Raw genomic sequence first — 18832 nt, forward strand, 5'->3', positions numbered from 1 at the left:
TGGTCCCTTACTAACAACGGTGCTTATTCTTGCAAATCTGCTTTTGAGGCTTTTAATCTGAATTTGAATTCTCCCCCTTCAGTCACCTGGAAGAATATTTGGGCCTTAAAAGTTCCTTTTCGCATTAGAAGTTTCCTGTGGCTTGGTGCTAAGAATAGGTTGCTAACAAATGTTGAAAGGAAAAGACGCCATTTAGTAGATTATGATACTTGTGGTAGATGCAGAGCTCAGGCGGAAGCCACCTGCCATGTTCTAAGAGAATGTGCTAAAAGTAAAAATGTGTGGAGGCAAGTTCTTCCGGTTCATTTGCTTTCAGATTTCTTTGCCCATTCTGACCGAGATTGGTTTGTTGATGGTGTTAGTGGATTATTACTGCCTGAGCTGGAGCATGGTGCTATCCTCTTTGCCGTCGTCTGTCACCAGCTTTGGTAGTGGAGGAATGCGGATATCTTTGGAGATGGAGCTATTGTTATTCCTAATTTACTTGTCTTCTTCTCTAAAAAAATCAATACTATTATTGATAGTTTCAAGGAGGATATTTTATCCAATACTATCCAGAGAACTATTGTTCAACTATTTGGATGGAGTAGACATGGGGAAGGGATAGTTAAATTAAATACTGACGGCTCTTATCTTAGTGATGGCAGAATTGCGACTGGGTGTGCTTTGAGAGATGCAGGTGGTGCTTGGGTGTCTGGCTTTGCTCAGAACCTGGGGTTGGGATCTTCCTTCACTGCCGAGCTCTGGGGGATCTTCTTTGGACTTAGGATCGCCAAACATATAGGCTTGAAAAGACTATTCGTGGAATCAGACAACCTCGAAGCAGTCAAAATGATCTCTGATAACAATGCTATGAGTCTAGGTTGCCAAAACTTAGTTAAAGAGATCAAAAGATTGGGCACCTCTTTCGATTCCATCAGCTTTGGCCACATTTTCAGGGAGCAAAATCGGGTGGCAGACCGCCTTGCTGCTGAAGGCCATATGAGGACCTTGGGAGTAACAACTTTCTCTTCTCCTCCGGACTTCCTTTCTTCTTTACTTTCAGATGATCAAGTGGGGGTTAGCTTTCCTAGGCTAATCCTGGGCTAGTTTGTGGGGCTTTTGTTTGTTTTTTCTTTCCTCTTCTACCAAAAAAAACATGACATTTCTTATTAAAGTATAAATATAAAACTATTTCCTTATTTGTCTAAGAGATTTTAGAATCACGCCCCATCTAGATAAAAAGAAAAAACCCTATCTTATCCCCTGCTCATCTTCTTCATCTCGTGCGACTGCTTCTCCCTCTCATCTTCCTCCAGCACCGGCGCTGGTGTCATCTTCCTCAATGGTATGTCTTTTTCTCTCTACCCTCTTATTTTCTGCAAACAAAATAAAAAGTTCGTTTATATGCAATTTTGAGAAAATAGGTCGACATGATCCAATTAGCCTCCCTTTGCTGTTTACACGCTCTTCTATTGATTTTATTTAGTATTTTCAATTGGATCTTAGGTACTTGGGTTCATATGCTGCTTTAGGCTTTCCCTTTCGCCCATATATTTGAGTTACCATTTTTAGTCATTCCGTTTTTTCATGACATTGATCCGCCTTCGGGATCTTTATTCCTTTGAGAGTGTTGAGAGTTAATCATTCAATTAGTTCTTTTTCCCCAGAAGACCGAGAAATCTACACAGGAGCCCAAGTCTCCTGCTAAGGCGGCTAAGTCTCCAAAGAAGGCTTGATTACTGTTGTTTAATCATTCAATCAGTTTAGGATTTCTAATGTCACTGTATTTGGAAATGTATTGTAATTTGGAACTAAGTCTCCAAAGAAGGTTTGTGTCACTGTTGTTTAATTTGTTGCTAATAAATTATGTAAAAACTTGATTATTTTAGAGTTGTATACACTAAGAATGTTTAAGATTTTACTAATATACTTTAGTAGGAAGCATGGGTAAAATACGATTTAATGATATGTAAATTTGACTATTGAAACGTCCATTCAAAGGCAACTCTGAAGATAAACATTAAAGTTTCATATTTGCCTAAATAAATTTATATAATACCATCGTAGTTTAAATTATGATTCTCTATTAAAAAATCTTGTATAGTTTCCATTAAAAGAAAATGATATGTAGAAATGACAATAATTGAATATAATAATTAATTTTGGTTTAAAAAAGAATTGAATATAATCATTTATTAAATTCTATTAATTCCTCAAACCTTTTTTCACCTCTGGTTTCACAAATTAATGTCACTTTACTACGAAAGGTTTCTCTTAGTTTAATCCTTTTTTTTCACTTTTCTAATTCACCAAAAAGATCCATTAATTTTTCAAGTTTTCATCATAAATCACACTATCTTATCCAATTCTACTTTTGTCCTTATTATCATATATTCTACATTTCTTCAGTTGAATCTTTTTTATCATGGACAGAGAGAGATAGAGAGAGGTGATGATGATGGGTTAGGAAATGTTGAGTTAGATAAGCACTACCAGTTAGCTTGTCAATAGTAAAAACCTTAAGCTCAGACTCAACACCTTAGACATTTTAGTTTCTTTCTTGATGTGTTTTAAATTAGATTCTGTAGTATTCTATTGTCAAGCATTTTTGTTCTTGTTTTTTCTTTCTGTCTTGTAACTAGTTGCCTTCATCATGCAAATTCTAACCGTCTTTTTTAATCTTTTATTCATCATGTTGATTGCTTATTTCATTTATTATTTCAATGTTTATTTATTAATGGTTAAAAACCAAAATAAAAGGTTAATCGACTGAATAATTGGTTAATCGATTAGTGGTTAACCGAATTTAATGGACTAGTGTATGGTTAATATATTAAAAAAACCGAAAAATGGTTAACCGACCGAATTAACCTTAATGGATTGGTTAACCGATCGCGTGCACCCTTAGTTGTTGGTTCTCTATTTTTTTAGTTGTACACTTCTCATTTAGTTTCATGGGTGCAAACTGAATTAAGTCACAACAATTGAAGCACCATAAGTTTCCATGTTTGGTCTATAATTGATATCATACTAATGATTGTATTGCACAGAAAATCCATCTTTAAAAAACAGTTGATGTTAAGTGAATGAGATTATTTATTCAATTTAGAAAATGAGGGGAAGAAAAAAAATAAATGAAGCGATTTCTTCTATGAAATTTTGTGCAACTCATAATTCAATAATGAAGAAAAATGCTCAATTGCTAAGATTTTGGAAGTGCATGAGATGATAAATTGGAGTGTTAACATGAAAGCAAAATTGCAAAATAGTAAAGGAATAATAAATATTAATCAAGTAGCAAAATGTTCGACTCTTTTTATATGTTGAAAGCTAAATGGAAAATGATAAATTGGTAAATTAATTTATATTTTAAACAGAATAAACAAAGAGAACAACAAATATTTAAGTTGAATCAAATCTTATTGTCAGTATCTTCTTTGGAGTTACTGGCGTCGGCAACTCCAATTTTTTTTTATTATCTCCTAATTTCATCCTTGAATCGAAATTTGTTTTACATTTGAATAATTCTTGGTTTTTCTTCTATGAGTTTCAAAGTAGAATCTATTTTCTACTACTAAAATGTTTGATGGTTTAAGAAAAACAACCTTATTTTCCCCATGGCTTAAACTATCTAACTATTATTGCACAAAAATCCAACCACCTAAAAAACATTGATAAGCAAACTCGGCGTAGAAAATAAACTAAAACAATGAAATGCAAATATTTGATAAATGCATGGATATTTGTTCTACATATTCGTTAGCACTTATTAAAAAAAGTCAACCATCATATCTTTTAATACATATATAAAACCTTTAAAAATAAGAACTCAAGCAAACAATTAAAACATGGGAAGTCAACCATATAAAAATTCAAGCTAACATCAACCGTTAATATACTAATGCAGTTTTATAAGGACTGCTTCGATATAGCACTGCAAACACTCTAATCATTATATTTGTGCCACAATATGGCTTTGATTGGATGAGAAGTTTTAAAGGGTAATTAAAGGGGGGGGGGGTAGGGAAGGGTTAATGGAAACCCTTGTTTGAAAGATTAAAAAATATGAGGGTAAGGGTTTTGAAGGGTTCAAAATCAATGAGTTTTTAACAGATTTTCAACCCACCAAATCGGTGGGTTTAGAAGGGTTTAATCTTTTTCGGACAAAAATACCCTCAGACAATTTAATTAATTCCATTGAACCTAGGTCAATTTATCTACATCGTTCTCCCTCTTTTCTACTCTCGTTCTCTGCTCGTGCGTTTTTCTGAAGCTGCTCCTCTCGTTTTTCTTCTTTGATTTTCCAGGTAAGCTTTATTGGATTTTCATATGAGTTGATGCTATCTTGTTTCCCATTGAAGCTCCCTAAGTTCATTCTTTTGTGAATTTTTTTATATGCATTGATGAATTTTTTAAACTTGAAATTGCAGCAAACAGGTTTGCTGAATTGCAACAAACTAATTTGCTGCAATTGGCAGCAAACCAAATTGTTTGCTGCAATTTTATTACAGCAAATCAGGTTTGCTGAATTCTAGCAAAACAATTTGGTTTGCTGTTTGCTGAATTGCAACAAACTGATTTGCTGCAATTGGCAGCAAACCAAATTGTTTGCTGCAATTTTATTGCAACAAATCAGGTTTGCTGAATTCCAGCAAACTGATCTGCCATTACAGCAAAACAATTTGGTTTGCTGCAATTTGGTTTAATTGCAGCAAATCAGAGCAGACTGATTTGTTGCAATTAAACCAAATTGCAGCAAACCAAATTGTTTTGTTGCAATTAAACCAAATTACAGCAAACAATTTGGTTTGCTGCCAATTGCAGCAAACTGGTTTGTATTTAAGACCTATATACTTCAATTTAAGACCTTTTTCAATTGCCAATTTCAAGTTTATATTTTGATTATTTTGTACTTGTGCTGAAATAGTGATTTATTTTTTATTAGGATGGATGACAAACTTAAACTTGTCATATTAATGCATCATTGATATAAGTTAGCGGGAGCTCATGTTTGTGTTGTTGCTTGTTGGTATATGAGATGTAGACGTCTACTTAGGAACAATATGGTTCATAGAACGTGTGAAATTAAGCTTGAATATGAACGAGTACGAGGTGAAATATTAGATCATTTGTCTTCAAACAACCTCTGTCATAATATGATAAGAATAAGTTATAGCGAGTTTAATGGGTTGTGCGATATATTAGTTAGAGAGGGTGGTCTAAGACCAACTCTACAAGCAAGTGTTGAAGAACAAGTTATAAAAACGCTTTGGTTGCTCGGACACAATGTTTCTCAACGTGAACTTGCGGTTATCTTCCGTCGATCGTCTGAGACAGTAAGTTGACATTTTCATAATGTCGTTAATATCATAATCGAATTGGAGGAATTTTTTTTCAAACAACCTGATGGATTACACATTCCTTCTGAGATACTCAGCTGCACCAAATTTTTCCCATACTTTAAGGTGATCCATCCCCCTTTCTAAAATTACCTAGTAGTGTATCATCTGTTTTAGTATTAAGCATAAAATTCAATTTCAGGATTGTGTTGGTGCAATTGATGGAACACATGTTCGAGTGAAAGTTTTGAATATAGAAGCTCTTAGATATCGTGGGAGGAAAGACTATCCTACACATAATGTATTGGCTGCATGCACTTTTAATTTGAAATTCACTTATGTACTAGCTGGGTGGGAAGGGACGGCTTCTGATTCAAGAATAATTAAACATGCATTAACAAGAGAATTTCCTCTAAAAATTCCAGAAGGTGATTTTAAGAATAAATTCATTTTAGTTAGATTTTTTTTATCGTTTATAAACACTTCAATAACATAATTCATTATATGTTTAGGAAAATATTATCTTGTCGATGTTGGATTCATGTTGAGGAGTGGACTTATTACACCATATCGAGGTGAACGATATCACTTGAAAGAGTATTCAAGAAATCCACCGCGAAATGCACGTGAATTGTTTAATCTACGACATGCATCTTTGCGTAATGCAATTGAACTGTGTTTTGGAGTACTTAAGAAACGATTTCCTATATTAGGAAGCGGAACCGAGCCAACTTATTGTGTTAAGACACAAAATAAAATAATTCTTGCATGTTGTATTTTGCATAATTATATGATTGGTGTGGAGCCAACCTATCCAATAATTGGACAAATGGATGAAGAACTTCTCAATCGGAACAACTTGGAAGATAAGTGTGATAATGCAAGAGAAAATAATGAAGAAACAAGACAAGGAGAGTTAATTAGAGATTCGATAACAACTAATATGTGGGTTGATTATGTCCGTTGAGTGTTTGTTTCTCGAATTGTGTTTATTTTTTATGTTTTTAACTTTGAAGTTCTCTTGAATATTATGTGTTATTAGTTTTGAAGTTGCCTTGAATATTATTTATGTTATTAACTTTTAAGTTATCTTTAATATTACTTGTGTTATTAATTTTGAAATCGTCTTGAATTTTGTTTGTTCAATACATATTCGATATTTGTTATCTTTTTTTTGGTAGTTGAAAAAATGACAAAAGACGGTATTAATAAGTGGACGAATGAAATGGATGATGCTCTAATTGATGAATATATGTACCAACAAACACAAGGAAATAGAATTGGTGGAACTTATACAACTCGTGCATTGGAAGACATTGTGAAAGTATTAAAGTGTAAATTTCCCGATAAGCCTATTAATAAGGATAAAGCTCAAAATCGCATGAAAACTATCAAGAAGGCGTTCAATCGTTGCTATGATGTTTTTAAGGATGGAATGAGCAGCTTTTCGTGGGATCCCGTTCTAGAAATGTGGGACGCTGAGCCTGAAGTTTGGGAAAAGTTAATTGAGGTAATTTACAAAACAATTTGAATTGCATCGAAACAATTTAATTGAGCCTAAAGATGGTTTGCTGCAATGGTAGCAAACAATTTGGGTTGCTGCCAATGGCAGCAAACTGTTTTACATTTATTTTTACGAGTTTGTTTCATTTTTTTTCTTTTTCATTGCAGGCTCATCCGGATGCTATTGAATGGAAGAACAAACGTGTTAGGAATTATTTAAAGTTGGTTAGTCTTTATGGACAAGATAGAGCTTCTAGGGAGCATACTGAATGTGCAACAGATATTAGGCGAAAAAGGGTGAGAGATGCAAATTCAACAACTACCATTGATGGCATTGACTTCATGATTTCTCAGAATGAGATGTCACTAGATAATACTATGGATCAGATGGATGATAGTGTAAATGTAGGTGCACATGAAAATGTGTTTGAAGAACACGTTACTCCTAATAAAGGAGTAAGAAATGAAGATGTATTTGATAATCCAACTTCATCTAGGGCCAAAAAAAGGAAAAGAACTGAAGTTGATGAAATATCTGCTATGACTAATTCGATGGATAAAGTAGTTACTACTATATCCAAAGCAAATAAGGATTTGGTGTATATTTTTAAACCTAGGTCACTAAACAAGGATTTCAACATGTGGAAATATGTAGAGGATATTGGAATGGAGAAAGACCAATATCATATTGCATGCAATTATCTTCTTGCAAATCCAGAGAAGTTTGAAACCTTGGATACAATGCCTGCAGAGCATCGAAAGAACATGTTATTGTTGTGGATTACTAAACCTTGAAAAAGGTTGGTTGAAAACATTTCTTTTTTCTATTTCAGTAATTCATTTTTTTTAACTAATTCTATTTTATTTGGTTGCAGGTTCTTATTATGTATCAAGTCAATTTTGACGTTTTGTTGATGTGGATCACGTCATTTTGGATCAAGTTATATTAGACGTGTAATCAATCGATTATTTACTTATATTACAGACATTGGTTGCAGGTTCTTATTATGTATCAAGTCAATTTGGACGTTTTGTTGATGTGGATCACATCATTTTGGATCAAGTTATATTAGACGTGTAATCAATCAATTATTTAGCTATATTATTTAACTATTTTTGTTATTAATTATTAATTATTTGTAATTTTTTTATCCATTACTTATTTCAAAATATGATTATATAAATTTTATCTACATAATAATGTCAAATTGTTAAAATAAATTTTGTGAAATGTGTTTTTTAAGTCAAAATTTAATAAAATAAGATACAAGTATATATATAATTAAAAAGGATATTTTAGTCATTTTATAATAATTCATCCCTTTATAAACCTTTCATTCCAAACAAGATAAAGGAAGAGTTCAAAATTTTATGAACCCTTACCTTTCTCCCAAACAACGGTAAGAGTAATACCCTCTCTCCCATTTCTTACCCTCCCTTTAATTACCCTTCAAAACCTCTCATCCAATCAAAGCCTAAGAAGTTCCAACCTACTTTGAAGTTTACTGATAAGAAACATAAACTTAATGATCTTAAAAAAAGACATTAAATAAACTTGAAGTTTCTTTCAAAAACGTTGATCAATCGTATCAACACAAGAACAACGGAAAACATATAAAACTACATTTAATTAATAAAATAACAAATGACAAAACAAATGCAAATAATATTTACCAACAACATGTTCAACCGAAAAAATTAATTTTCTATGTTCCAAGAATTATTGAACGAACAATAGCATGATAATCAATCAGTTTTAGTTAAACCATTTCATACCATCCTTTAAACCATGTCCTATAAAGATACACACCTTAAACTCTCAAAAATCATAGATCAAATACAATAAAACATAAGTATATTTGAAATTGGAGTAAGATATGCAAAATAAAATAAATAAAAATATTTACTTATTTCATACTTATATGAACTAACTGGTGGAAAACCTTTAATATTCCTTAGCTTAAATGCCTTATTGCGGTTGGTAAAAGTAAAATGATCTGAAATAGTAATCCATAAGAGATTAATATAGAAATTTGCATAAGCTAAGTGAGATATAATTGATTGAATCATAGAAAAAAAAACTTTATTCCAATTATATAACACAATGCATGAGATAAATGCCAAAAAAATAGCAAGCAAACTCATGTTCAGTCCTTTAAAGTTAGTAAGATACTTGTAAATGACTATACGATGGGGCAATGCATTCGAGCTTCATATCCAAAGATCCGATTTAATGTAATTGTCATGCTTAATTAAAGTACACAATTGTCTACCATGTAAAAACAAAGTGCACACATGTATAATTTCCATTTTTAATTAAAATTTTAACATTAAAAATATTGAAAAAGTCTAATGGAACACATTTGCCAAAAAAAAGAACAACATTGTCATCTAGATCTGTTAAACAGCGTAGTATAAAAACACTAAATGAGATTAAAGGGTTAATTACATACATGGTGTACAACTTTTACCCATTATCACACTTTGGTGTACAACCTTCAATTTTGCACACTCAAATGTACAACCTTCTCGTGACCTCACACTAAAGTGTACAGCCGGTAATTGTGACTGGTCAACCCAAAGTCAACGTGCCACCTCATCATTTTTCATTCTACCAATTTAAAAAAGTGGGACCCACTCCTTATATACTTATTAAATACCCTAATCCTTTATGTAATTACTAAAATACCCATGTCTTCTTCCTTCATTTTTACAACTTCTATCTCTATCTTTTCCTTTCTCTCTCAAAGTCGTCTCTCTCTAACTCCTCTCTCTAAAAACGAATTCTATTATGGAAGAATTCTCCTTCGTATTCGAAATTCTCTAAGATGGATGAACAGTTTACCGATATACTGCTCTTGTTTGGCGGTCGGCAGACGGCTAGATTCATCTCTGAGGATTGAAAACGAATCCATTTTCAGAGTTTAGATTTTGAATCTCTTGTTTTTAATCTGATTTTCTACTAATAGTTATTATTCTACTACAACTACTTTTTTCTCTTTCTCCCCGACTTAGATTTGGTGATGGTATTGGTGTTATCAATGGCGCCGTGTTGCAAGTGCAATTGAGGATGGCGAAGGTTCATGTGGATGGCGAGAAGAGGAACATATTTCCATGTAGTGCTACAGATGGGCATATTCAAACAAATTTCACAGCTACTCTGCCAAATCAAATGCAAAAGAAAAAAAATTAAAAACCTGAAACTGAAAATAGATCTCTTTGTATAAAAAAAAATAAAGAAAGGGGATGGAGTAATGAAGGAGAGTTAGTTGTCTGCAAAAGAAAAAAAAATTAAAAAACCAGAAACTGAAAATAGATCTATTTGTATAAAAAAATAAAGAAAGGGGATGGAGTAATGAAGGAGAGTTAGTTGTCTGCTTTATAATTACATATATCTGTCAGCCTCTTATTTCTTCCCCCCTTCATACATTTGGTTGATTCATGAATATGTTCATTCATACATGGAGTTCAAGTTTTTTGTTTTTGACGGGGAAACAAAAAGAAAAGCTGATATCAAAGGGCTAGATTCAATCACAAGTTCGTTTAATTGACGATTCTTTATTGCATGTAAATTTGATGTGGCTTTGCTAATGTTCTGGTTTTACAGGGAGAGAGGATCTAGAGAGAGAAAGGAAGAGAGTGAGAGAGAGATGAGTTGCAAGGAAGAGGATAAGGTTATTTTAGTAATTTCATAATGGGGTATCAATTTTTGACTTTTCAAGTGGTCAAATTGTTTAGGTGGCAAGGTTGACTTATGTTGACCGGTCATAAATACCGGCTGTATACTTTAGTAGGAGGTCACCAAAAGGTTGTATATTTTAGTGTGCAAAATTGAAGGTTGTGCACCTAAGTGTGATAATGGGTAAAAGTTGTACACCACATATGTAATTAACCTTGAGATTAAATGTAAAAGAACAGAACTTGAAGTGTTTCATGATAAGACTTTTGATAATGGAAATGAATTTAGCTATGGTTTTTTTAAATAAAATATACATGCCTAAACAATCACCAATAAAGACACTAAATTCCATCCACTACAAAAAAAAAAGCCCTTTACCGACTGACTTTTTCGCTGACTTTAAAGATATATTACCTGATAATGTATAATAGTTGTCCATTTGTATCCATCAGCTGTAACTGCAAAGGTTCAAAAAATATTTCAAATTCCAGTAACAAACAAAAACTAAAGGAAAGTCCTTGTGATTAGCATGATACACACAACAAACTGGAAACCACAGTCTGTCAATCGTGGAGCTTCTTTATCCCTATAGAAAAAGGCACATACTTAACAAATTATAAACATGAAATGCTGCACAACATTCAAAATGAAGGGTTGCATGCAACAAAAATGAATACCTTTGACTCAAAAGACCTCGCCGATGAATATTTATCATGGAAAAGTTCATCCGATGTAATGATCCACCAGAGCAAATAACGGGTCACACATTGAATAAGCCATATCATTTTTGGATCATTTCTCTACTAGGAACATGAACCAAGAGACCCTACATATGCTTTTATAGCTAATAAAGCTCTATAAGAGCTTCTATACACTAAGAGGGAAATCCGATAACATGCCAAATAACATTAGTATACGTGTTGCCATCTCAGGCTATCAATCATATCTGGAGCATGAGAGACCGTCAGATTCAGCCAATAAGGATATCGTCACTCCTCTAATATATGGACCAATAAAAAGATCTCAATATCTAAGCAAGACTGCATCCTGCCATGACCGCTTAGAATCAAGGAAGTTCAGAACATGAATGATCAAACTTACCTAAACTGTCTCCCGTGGACTCTTAGAACGGTAATTTCCTATAAATACGCCTAAATATCACAAAATTAAGGTATATAGTCACATTCTCAATAATTGCTCTCTGATTGCAATATCACTCCATTATATACACCACTGATTTAGGCACTAAAGTGGAACCCTCTATCAATAGTCAAGAGTTTAATGGATCAAATAGAAAAGATAAAAGGTTTAATGTATGTGTAAGTACTTAATGCACAATTAAAAAACATAAAATAAAAGATCATGTACTGAGAATGGTTTTTGCCAACAATAAACAACTAAACCCCCCCGAAAAGAGGAGCCTAAGCTCAGCGGCCTATGCTACACCCGACACCACCTGATTTTCTTTTTCATCGTCTTCTGCTTCTCCATCCTGCTCTTCATCTCCTTCCTTAATCCATCACTTCGATATTGATCCGCAGACACACAGAAACAATTCAAGATGACGGAGGCTATGATTAGGAACAAGCCTGGGATGGCTAGCGTTAAGGACATGCCGATTCTCCAAGACGGCCCTCCTCCCGGTGGTTTCGCACCTGTCCGTTTCGCCCGAAGGATCCCTACCAAGGGACCCAGCGCCATCGCCATCTTCCTTGCTACTTTTGGTGCTTTCTCATATGGGATGTATCAAGTGGGTAAGGGAAACAAGATCCGCAGGTACCACTAGCATTTTTTAATTTTATCTTTATAACTGTGCTCTGTAATATGTTATTTTCCTCATTTTATTGGTTTCTCTTGGTATTTTTAGCATCTGGATTCCAATTGATCTTTGAACATAGAATTGAAAATGTGAACAATTTCGGTGTTTGCCACTGTTTCTAGTGTATTCGAATTACATTGAGAATGATTAGGGTTTGTCATTCTATATCAATATTTTCGTTTTGGTTATTGTTTAGGTAGACTCGTTTGGTTGTCAATCTCAGTTGAGTTGTTGCTGATATTGAAATGGAGAGAATGCTATGACCATTTTTGCCCTTGTTCATGCTTTTCAAAACAAATCAAGCTGAGTTTGTAAATGGTAGAGACCAGAAAAACTTCAAATTTGCTGAGGAGGTTAATATTTTTAGGAAGTTCTTCTGTTTCTTGGATTTTAAAATGTTAGAAAATTTTAGGATATGGTATTATTTAGCTGCAAGAGCCACATGTTGGTCATGATTGTTTGATTATAAAAGCTAAAGATTAACTAATGATAATGAAGTTACAAAGAAGGTTAGCCTTCTAATGTTTTCTGTTCATAGCTAAAGGTTGTCTTAAAACTCCTTTTCCTTGCCATAGTTTTGTTGTAAATATGTGGGGATTAGCAAGAAACGTTTTAACTCTTAATGATTCTAAGATGATGATGGAATGGATTTTTATTCTTTTGGTAAATACACCAAATGAAGAGAGAAAAAAAATCTAGATGAAAGTGTCTTGGTTGTTGATCTATGTTTGTATTGTATAATCCCATTCCCATCGGGCACATATATGTTTAATGGTCAAGTGCTCTGTTGTAAGGAATGTTATATTGAACTGTGTTAACATGATTGTTTGGATCCGGTGAATGGGAGTGTTCGTATGCTGTAGTGTTGGCTTTAACAAATTCCTCTACTTTAACTAAGGGAAAGCAAGAGTTTGTCCAAATAAGATTGAGATAGTGGCGTTATTGCAGTCAGTAGTCAAATATAGAGGACATACTGAATTAATGAAGTAATCATGATATAAATTTTGATAATGTCTAATAGTGCTCTAGTTTTACGTACAAGGATGAATTGTTGGCCATCCAAGCCTTGTTTCTTATGCATTACACACAGAAATATGAACTAGCTGTGATTTTATTCGTTTCAAATTTTGAATGTCCCTTGTAGAAATCATAGGTGTTACCACATTTATGAGTTTACTTCGTTAGTGCATTGATCGAGTTCAAAACAGCATAAATCCATAATTGTAGTTATAAGAAGAGCAGTTGTCAGAATATAGCATACTGGTCTTAATTGATAATTCATGCTATTAACCAGTGTTCAAGAAAACGGCCACCTGAACCGCCTAGGTGCTCGAAATTGAGATTCTGTTCTGATTTTTCCTGATTAGGCCCCAAGGTGTTGTTTGGCCCACTAAAGCGAACCCTAAGGGCTGCTTGGGGGCACCTAGGCCGCGATCGGAACAAAAAAACATTTTTTTTTGCTTTATTATAATTCACTTTTGAATATTCTTGTATGGTTGTTGGTGAATTGTGTTTTTAGATAGTATAATACATATTTTATATAATAATTTGTTTATTAACAAATAAAAAAAATACTAACCCCCGATTAATCCCCAAGGGTCTTGTCCGTCCGACTATTGCCTAGCGTTTTTTACAACCTTGACTATAACAGTTTATAAACTGGGATTTTTTTGCTGTTGTTTATGATTAAAAAGCAAATACCAGATGACTTGGACATATGCTCGAGGTCTATCTTTCCATTTTATTAGGGAATATCTTAACACCTAAACAGATTCTTTTAATTATTTGGATGATACAGGGCGCTTAAGGAAGAGAAGTATGCAGCCCGAAGAACAATATTACCAGTTCTTCAAGCAGAAGAAGATGAAAGGTAGTAGAGCTTTTCCTACTGAAATGCCTTACATATGCTCACATTTAAGCATTTCCAGCTGAATGACACTTATTTTTTGTATTTTACTGTTTTTAACCCTTAGGTTTGTGAAAGAATGGAAGAAGTATCTCGAGTACGAGGCAGAAATAATGAAGGATGTGCCTGGTTGGAAGGTTGGGGAGAGTGTGTACAATTCTGGTAGATGGATGCCACCAGCAACTGGTGAGCTGCGCCCAGAGGTTTGGTGACATTATTTTGTTCAAATGTCGAATCCAAGTTTCTATTGTCACTTGGTTGTTTTCCTGAAAATAAAAAGTTAATCTGATAAAACTCCTTGAATGTGCTGAAAGTACTACAAAAAGTAGCTATCATGTTCTCCTGGCATGCAAAAGTTTTTTAAGATAATTTCATATACAGACATTTTGGCCGGAAGTGTTTCTCAGTTGTTGATTCTGGGGCTAGGCTTTACTTGGTTAATAACCACTTATCTGTACTTTATGTGGGTAGATTCTTTCAGTTGATTTTTTTTTTTTTTTTTTTTATTATGCTGCCTTCCTATCCAGAACTCAAAATAATGTTTTTTCCCTTAAGATGTAGTTAAATTTTTTTTTTTCCAGACCTAATGTTGTACGAAATCGGTGTTTTAAACACCGATTTTCAAATGTAAAGAACCGGGTGATCCAGTCACCTGGTGATATTTGTACTGAACAGGTTGATTGGATCACCAGGTTCTTTACATTTGAAACTGGTATTTTGAACACTAGTTCCATACGTCCTCTGACACTGTTAAAAATAACATTACAATGGGAAAATCTTTTAACTCAACCTTACCTTCTGATATACGTTCAGAACAATAATTATTTTGAGTAAAAATCCCTATGTGTTAGGATTATGTTTTTGAGCCAGGAGAGGAGCCTTCTGACTTCTGGTGATTGATCTGGTATTCTTTCATCATTGTGGCTTAACATTAGATTTTTGCCTTCAGACCTTGGAAGAAAATAAGAAGGAAACCTGAATTTTATTTTATTTTTCTTGAGATTTTGACAGATTAACAAAGAAGAATTGCATGTAATTATTTCTGTATTTTCTTTTTTCGACTGGTTTAATATAACATATTCCATTTTACCTCTCGTCCCATGAATACAGGATAAATTTATCTTTTTGACGTCCTACTTCATAGACATAATTACAAATAGCTACTATTAATTTTCTGCTATGTCCCTATTTACCGTGGTTCAAAATTGGCTCTATGGTTAGGGAGAATAGAATTTTAGACTAAGTGTAAAATCATGTAATGTTAGTACTACCGTTTTATAGATGAAACAATTTTAAACTCTATTATTTTAATTTTTTCGTCAATTTGGTTTCGTGTCTATGCCACCCAAACTAAAACTCTGCCGATACTGTACAGTTTTATATGTGAAGTAAAAATCTATTATTTTTCACTAATCATCAAGCTAAATGTAGAACTAAATTAATGAGAAATTGACTTTTAGATCTGCAGTTAATGGAGCTTGAAATTGTTCATTAGGTTTTATATATGGAATATAAATCTGTTCTCCTCAGAGTTCCTCAATAATCATAGTTCAAAAAAAAAAAAAATCACAATTTTTTTTTCTCACATTCTACATCTACAGTAGTAAACTTGTAGTAATAATATTTCTCGAAAAAAGAATAAGGTGTCAATATAATGTAATGTAACAGTTTTGTCTGTAGAGCAAAACCGGGCTAGGCCCAACCCAATTCGTGTTGGTGCAAGTTTAATCCAAAACTTGCATCAATGTTTAGTAATTCATCTAGAAAATTTTGGACTTCACGAACAAAGTTTAGAAAAATCTCAAATATATTACAAGTCTGCAAAATTATTAACCAAGTTTATATACATTGGTAGTTTATAAGCATCCCATAAAGTAATTTTCTATTTGGGCAAGAAGTAAATAAGAATCCAAACAGTATGCTATTTTGTGAATGTTTTTGATGGTCAAACTTGATGTGTTCCTTGTTGTCCGAATGGTTGCTTTAAAATATGTAAAAAGCAACATTTGCTCCCCTGATCTATTGTGCATTTGATTTGGAATCTATTATTTAGTCACATTTGGCTCATCATCTATCTGAATTGGTAAAAGCTCATCATAGAAAGTTAAATGTGTTTGATTCCTACAAAATAAGAGAGGTGCAGGTGGCTCGGAGCAGACATGTTGATGCTTAAGTCAACAATTTACCCCAAAATAGAAAAAAGCAATCACGACTAGGGTTTAGAACGTACTTGAAGGGCTCAATTAGTCCTCTATTTATAGTCTTTCCACAGTTCCGTTTAGGGTTTTAGGACGTTGCTTCTTATTAGAGGATAGTTGTCCCGGTAGAAAGCTTTTATTTGTTGTCTCTTTAGGGAATGTCCATGTTGGATTCCTCTAGGCGTATATCTCCTGATCATACTATCATATAAATCCTAGACATGCAAGGGCATTCGGATAACCATGCATCAGTTATTGTCTGGATCTCTGACGTGCAGTGCTAGGATGCTGGGATAATTGCCTGTCCATCTTCATTAGGATCTCTATCATATAGGGCATTCGGCTCAGAATTCATGCAGAAGCTCTAAGAGATAACATCCACTTGTCGTTACAGTAGAATATATTACTTGCAATATTTATTTTAAAAACTGGATTTGGTGAACAAATATTATCTCCTTAACCCTCATAAAAGATTGTTAATGTAGGTTAGGTTATTTCTTTTGTTCAATGTGGATTTACAAAGTTTATCTTTTCTTTATTTTGTTCTACATTGGTTAATCACCATAGAATTAATTTAAGACTAATGATTATACAATAGTGACTGTAAATGAGCTGATCCAGTCATGAGTGATTCTTGATAAAAAAATTTGATCGTGTTCGCTCGATTTATAAATGAGCCGAGTTTGAATACAATTTTGAGGCTCGATCCGTAAACAAGCTGATGTTGAGTACGATGAAACTAGACTTAAAAGCTTATGGACATGTTCTATTATGGGTTCGTGAACAAACTCATGAGCAAGCTCAATTATCCAATTGATCAAAATATTTTAATATTGAAGAGAAGTCTCTGTTTGCAGTGCAGTTTCACACTAGAAATTGAAATTAATTAAAAATAGCTATAATCAGTGTAATAGTAATTATAAACATCACATGATAGAACAGCCATGAGGGTTTTCGTCGCTGAAAGTGGAACCAGTCTGGTGGCTAAAAATGGAGGACTGGACAGGATGACCATAATAGCCCTGATCATTGCTATCATATCCATGCTTATAGTAGTTGTAAGAAGATGAAGGTTGAGGGGCATGATAGGTCAAAGGACCATTAATTTCATGTTGATTAATATACTGATTAGATTGTGGATTATAAGGTAATTGCCATAGCTCAGCTCTTCTTCCTGTTTTCCTAACTGTTTTTAGAACTTTTTTCTGGTCTGCCCATCCTGTTACTGTTACCTTCTGCATTCCCATATCTATTTCAACATCATCCACGCCTGCATTACCATTTTTATAACCTAACTTAAAAATTAAATAACACGAGATAAATAATTTATTGGTCGTTGAGTTTATACCTTTCAATTTCTGCAGAGCACTTTTGACTTTGCTTTCGCATCCGGCACAATCCATATGAACTCTCATCTCTATCATCTGAGAATTAATTAGATTTATAGTCGCAATAAAATAAATTAACAGAAAATTAAGTAAAATGGAAATGAAAATTGCTTACACTAGTCATTTTGATTGATTTGCCAATATATTTGAAGAAGTGTCAAGTGTTTTTTGATTTGGTAATTGAAAGAAATGCATGAGATGAGGTATTTATATATGTTTTATTTATTCTAAATTAATTATTCTGAACCGACCAGCATGTGGAAGGTATTGGGCCCTTGAAGGAAGGGCCAGTATAAAGGCTGAGAGAATAGAGCCTCCTTTGGACGAATAGAAGGTTGACACGTCATATGGACATTGCTAAAATCTGCATAAAATATTATTTGACTTTTATTTATGCGAGTAATGGAAGAAATAGAGTTTTAATGGAGTAATTGCAGTGCACATGAGACAGCGATTCAACCGGATCCTAAGGTTTAGATTATTTTTGGGAATAATCAGACTTGCAAACTCTTAAAAAAAATGTAAGTATTAATTCAACATTCATTTATTTATATATTACTGAAGGATTTGTCAAATACGCTAATTAATAATAATTTGTAATTAACAAGGAAACTGAAGATGAAGTACATTAGTTAAACAAATCTCATCATGGGATTCTTAAGTGGAATCTTCTATCTACCAATCAATCACTAAAAGGGCAAACAGTAATTGTTATTAATTACAAGGATTGTTTACTCATTTGTTGGAATTCAAAAAGGTACTGTGACGACTATTGTAGAAATTTTTGTATAAGCACGGAAACAATTGTTGTTTGAGGGAATATGCTATACTGAAGAATCATATATACGTTTGAATAAGGGTTAGTTTGATATTGTTGTAACCAACGGAACCTGTTATGAGGAAAAATATAGTGCCATGGAAAAAAGCTCATGAGTATTTAGTAAAAGCACAATAAAAGTTCTAAAAGACAAAAAAAACAAAAAATATATAATATTTTATAGGGTAATTAATTTATTAG

General features: G+C 33.3%; 2 protein-coding genes across 2 annotated transcripts; one reads left to right on the top strand and one right to left on the bottom strand.

Annotated features, from left to right (window-relative positions):
• The first annotated feature begins 11900 nt into the window (after positions 1 to 11900).
• LOC136219427 (NADH dehydrogenase [ubiquinone] 1 alpha subcomplex subunit 13-A) lies at positions 11901 to 14808 on the top strand. Its single transcript, XM_066006825.1, has 3 exons — positions 11901 to 12279; positions 14121 to 14192; positions 14296 to 14808. The coding sequence occupies exons 1-3, from the start codon at positions 12065 to 12067 to the stop codon at positions 14438 to 14440; spliced, it is 432 nt and encodes a 143-aa protein (XP_065862897.1). The 5' UTR covers positions 11901 to 12064; the 3' UTR covers positions 14441 to 14808.
• A 2544-nt stretch (positions 14809 to 17352) lies between these two features.
• On the bottom strand, positions 17353 to 17850 carry LOC136220960 (heavy metal-associated isoprenylated plant protein 28). The gene is made up of 2 exons (XM_066008827.1): positions 17775 to 17850; positions 17353 to 17696 (listed from the first exon to the last, which is right to left on the bottom strand). The coding sequence occupies exons 1-2, from the start codon at positions 17848 to 17850 to the stop codon at positions 17353 to 17355; spliced, it is 420 nt and encodes a 139-aa protein (XP_065864899.1).
• Between the last annotated feature and the right edge of the window lie 982 nt (positions 17851 to 18832).

The sequence above is a fragment of the Euphorbia lathyris genome, chromosome 2 (genome assembly GCF_963576675.1).
Source record: "Euphorbia lathyris chromosome 2, ddEupLath1.1, whole genome shotgun sequence".
In the NCBI taxonomy this organism is placed as follows: Eukaryota; Viridiplantae; Streptophyta; class Magnoliopsida; order Malpighiales; family Euphorbiaceae; genus Euphorbia; species Euphorbia lathyris.

Excerpts from the sequence above, each read along its gene's own strand:
- LOC136219427 (XM_066006825.1), top strand. The coding sequence starts at position 12,065 with ATGACGGAGGCTATGATTAGGAACAAGCCTGGGATGGCTAGCGTTAAG. Across the intron at positions 12,280-14,120 it reads AAGGGAAACAAGATCCGCAG|GGCGCTTAAGGAAGAGAAGT; the intron begins GTACCACTAGCA and ends TGGATGATACAG. Across the intron at positions 14,193-14,295 it reads CAAGCAGAAGAAGATGAAAG|GTTTGTGAAAGAATGGAAGA; the intron begins GTAGTAGAGCTT and ends TTTAACCCTTAG.
- LOC136220960 (XM_066008827.1), bottom strand. The coding sequence starts at position 17,850 with ATGATAGAGATGAGAGTTCATATGGATTGTGCCGGATGCGAAAGCAAA. Across the intron at positions 17,697-17,774 it reads TGCTCTGCAGAAATTGAAAG|GCGTGGATGATGTTGAAATA; the intron begins GTATAAACTCAA and ends ATGGTAATGCAG.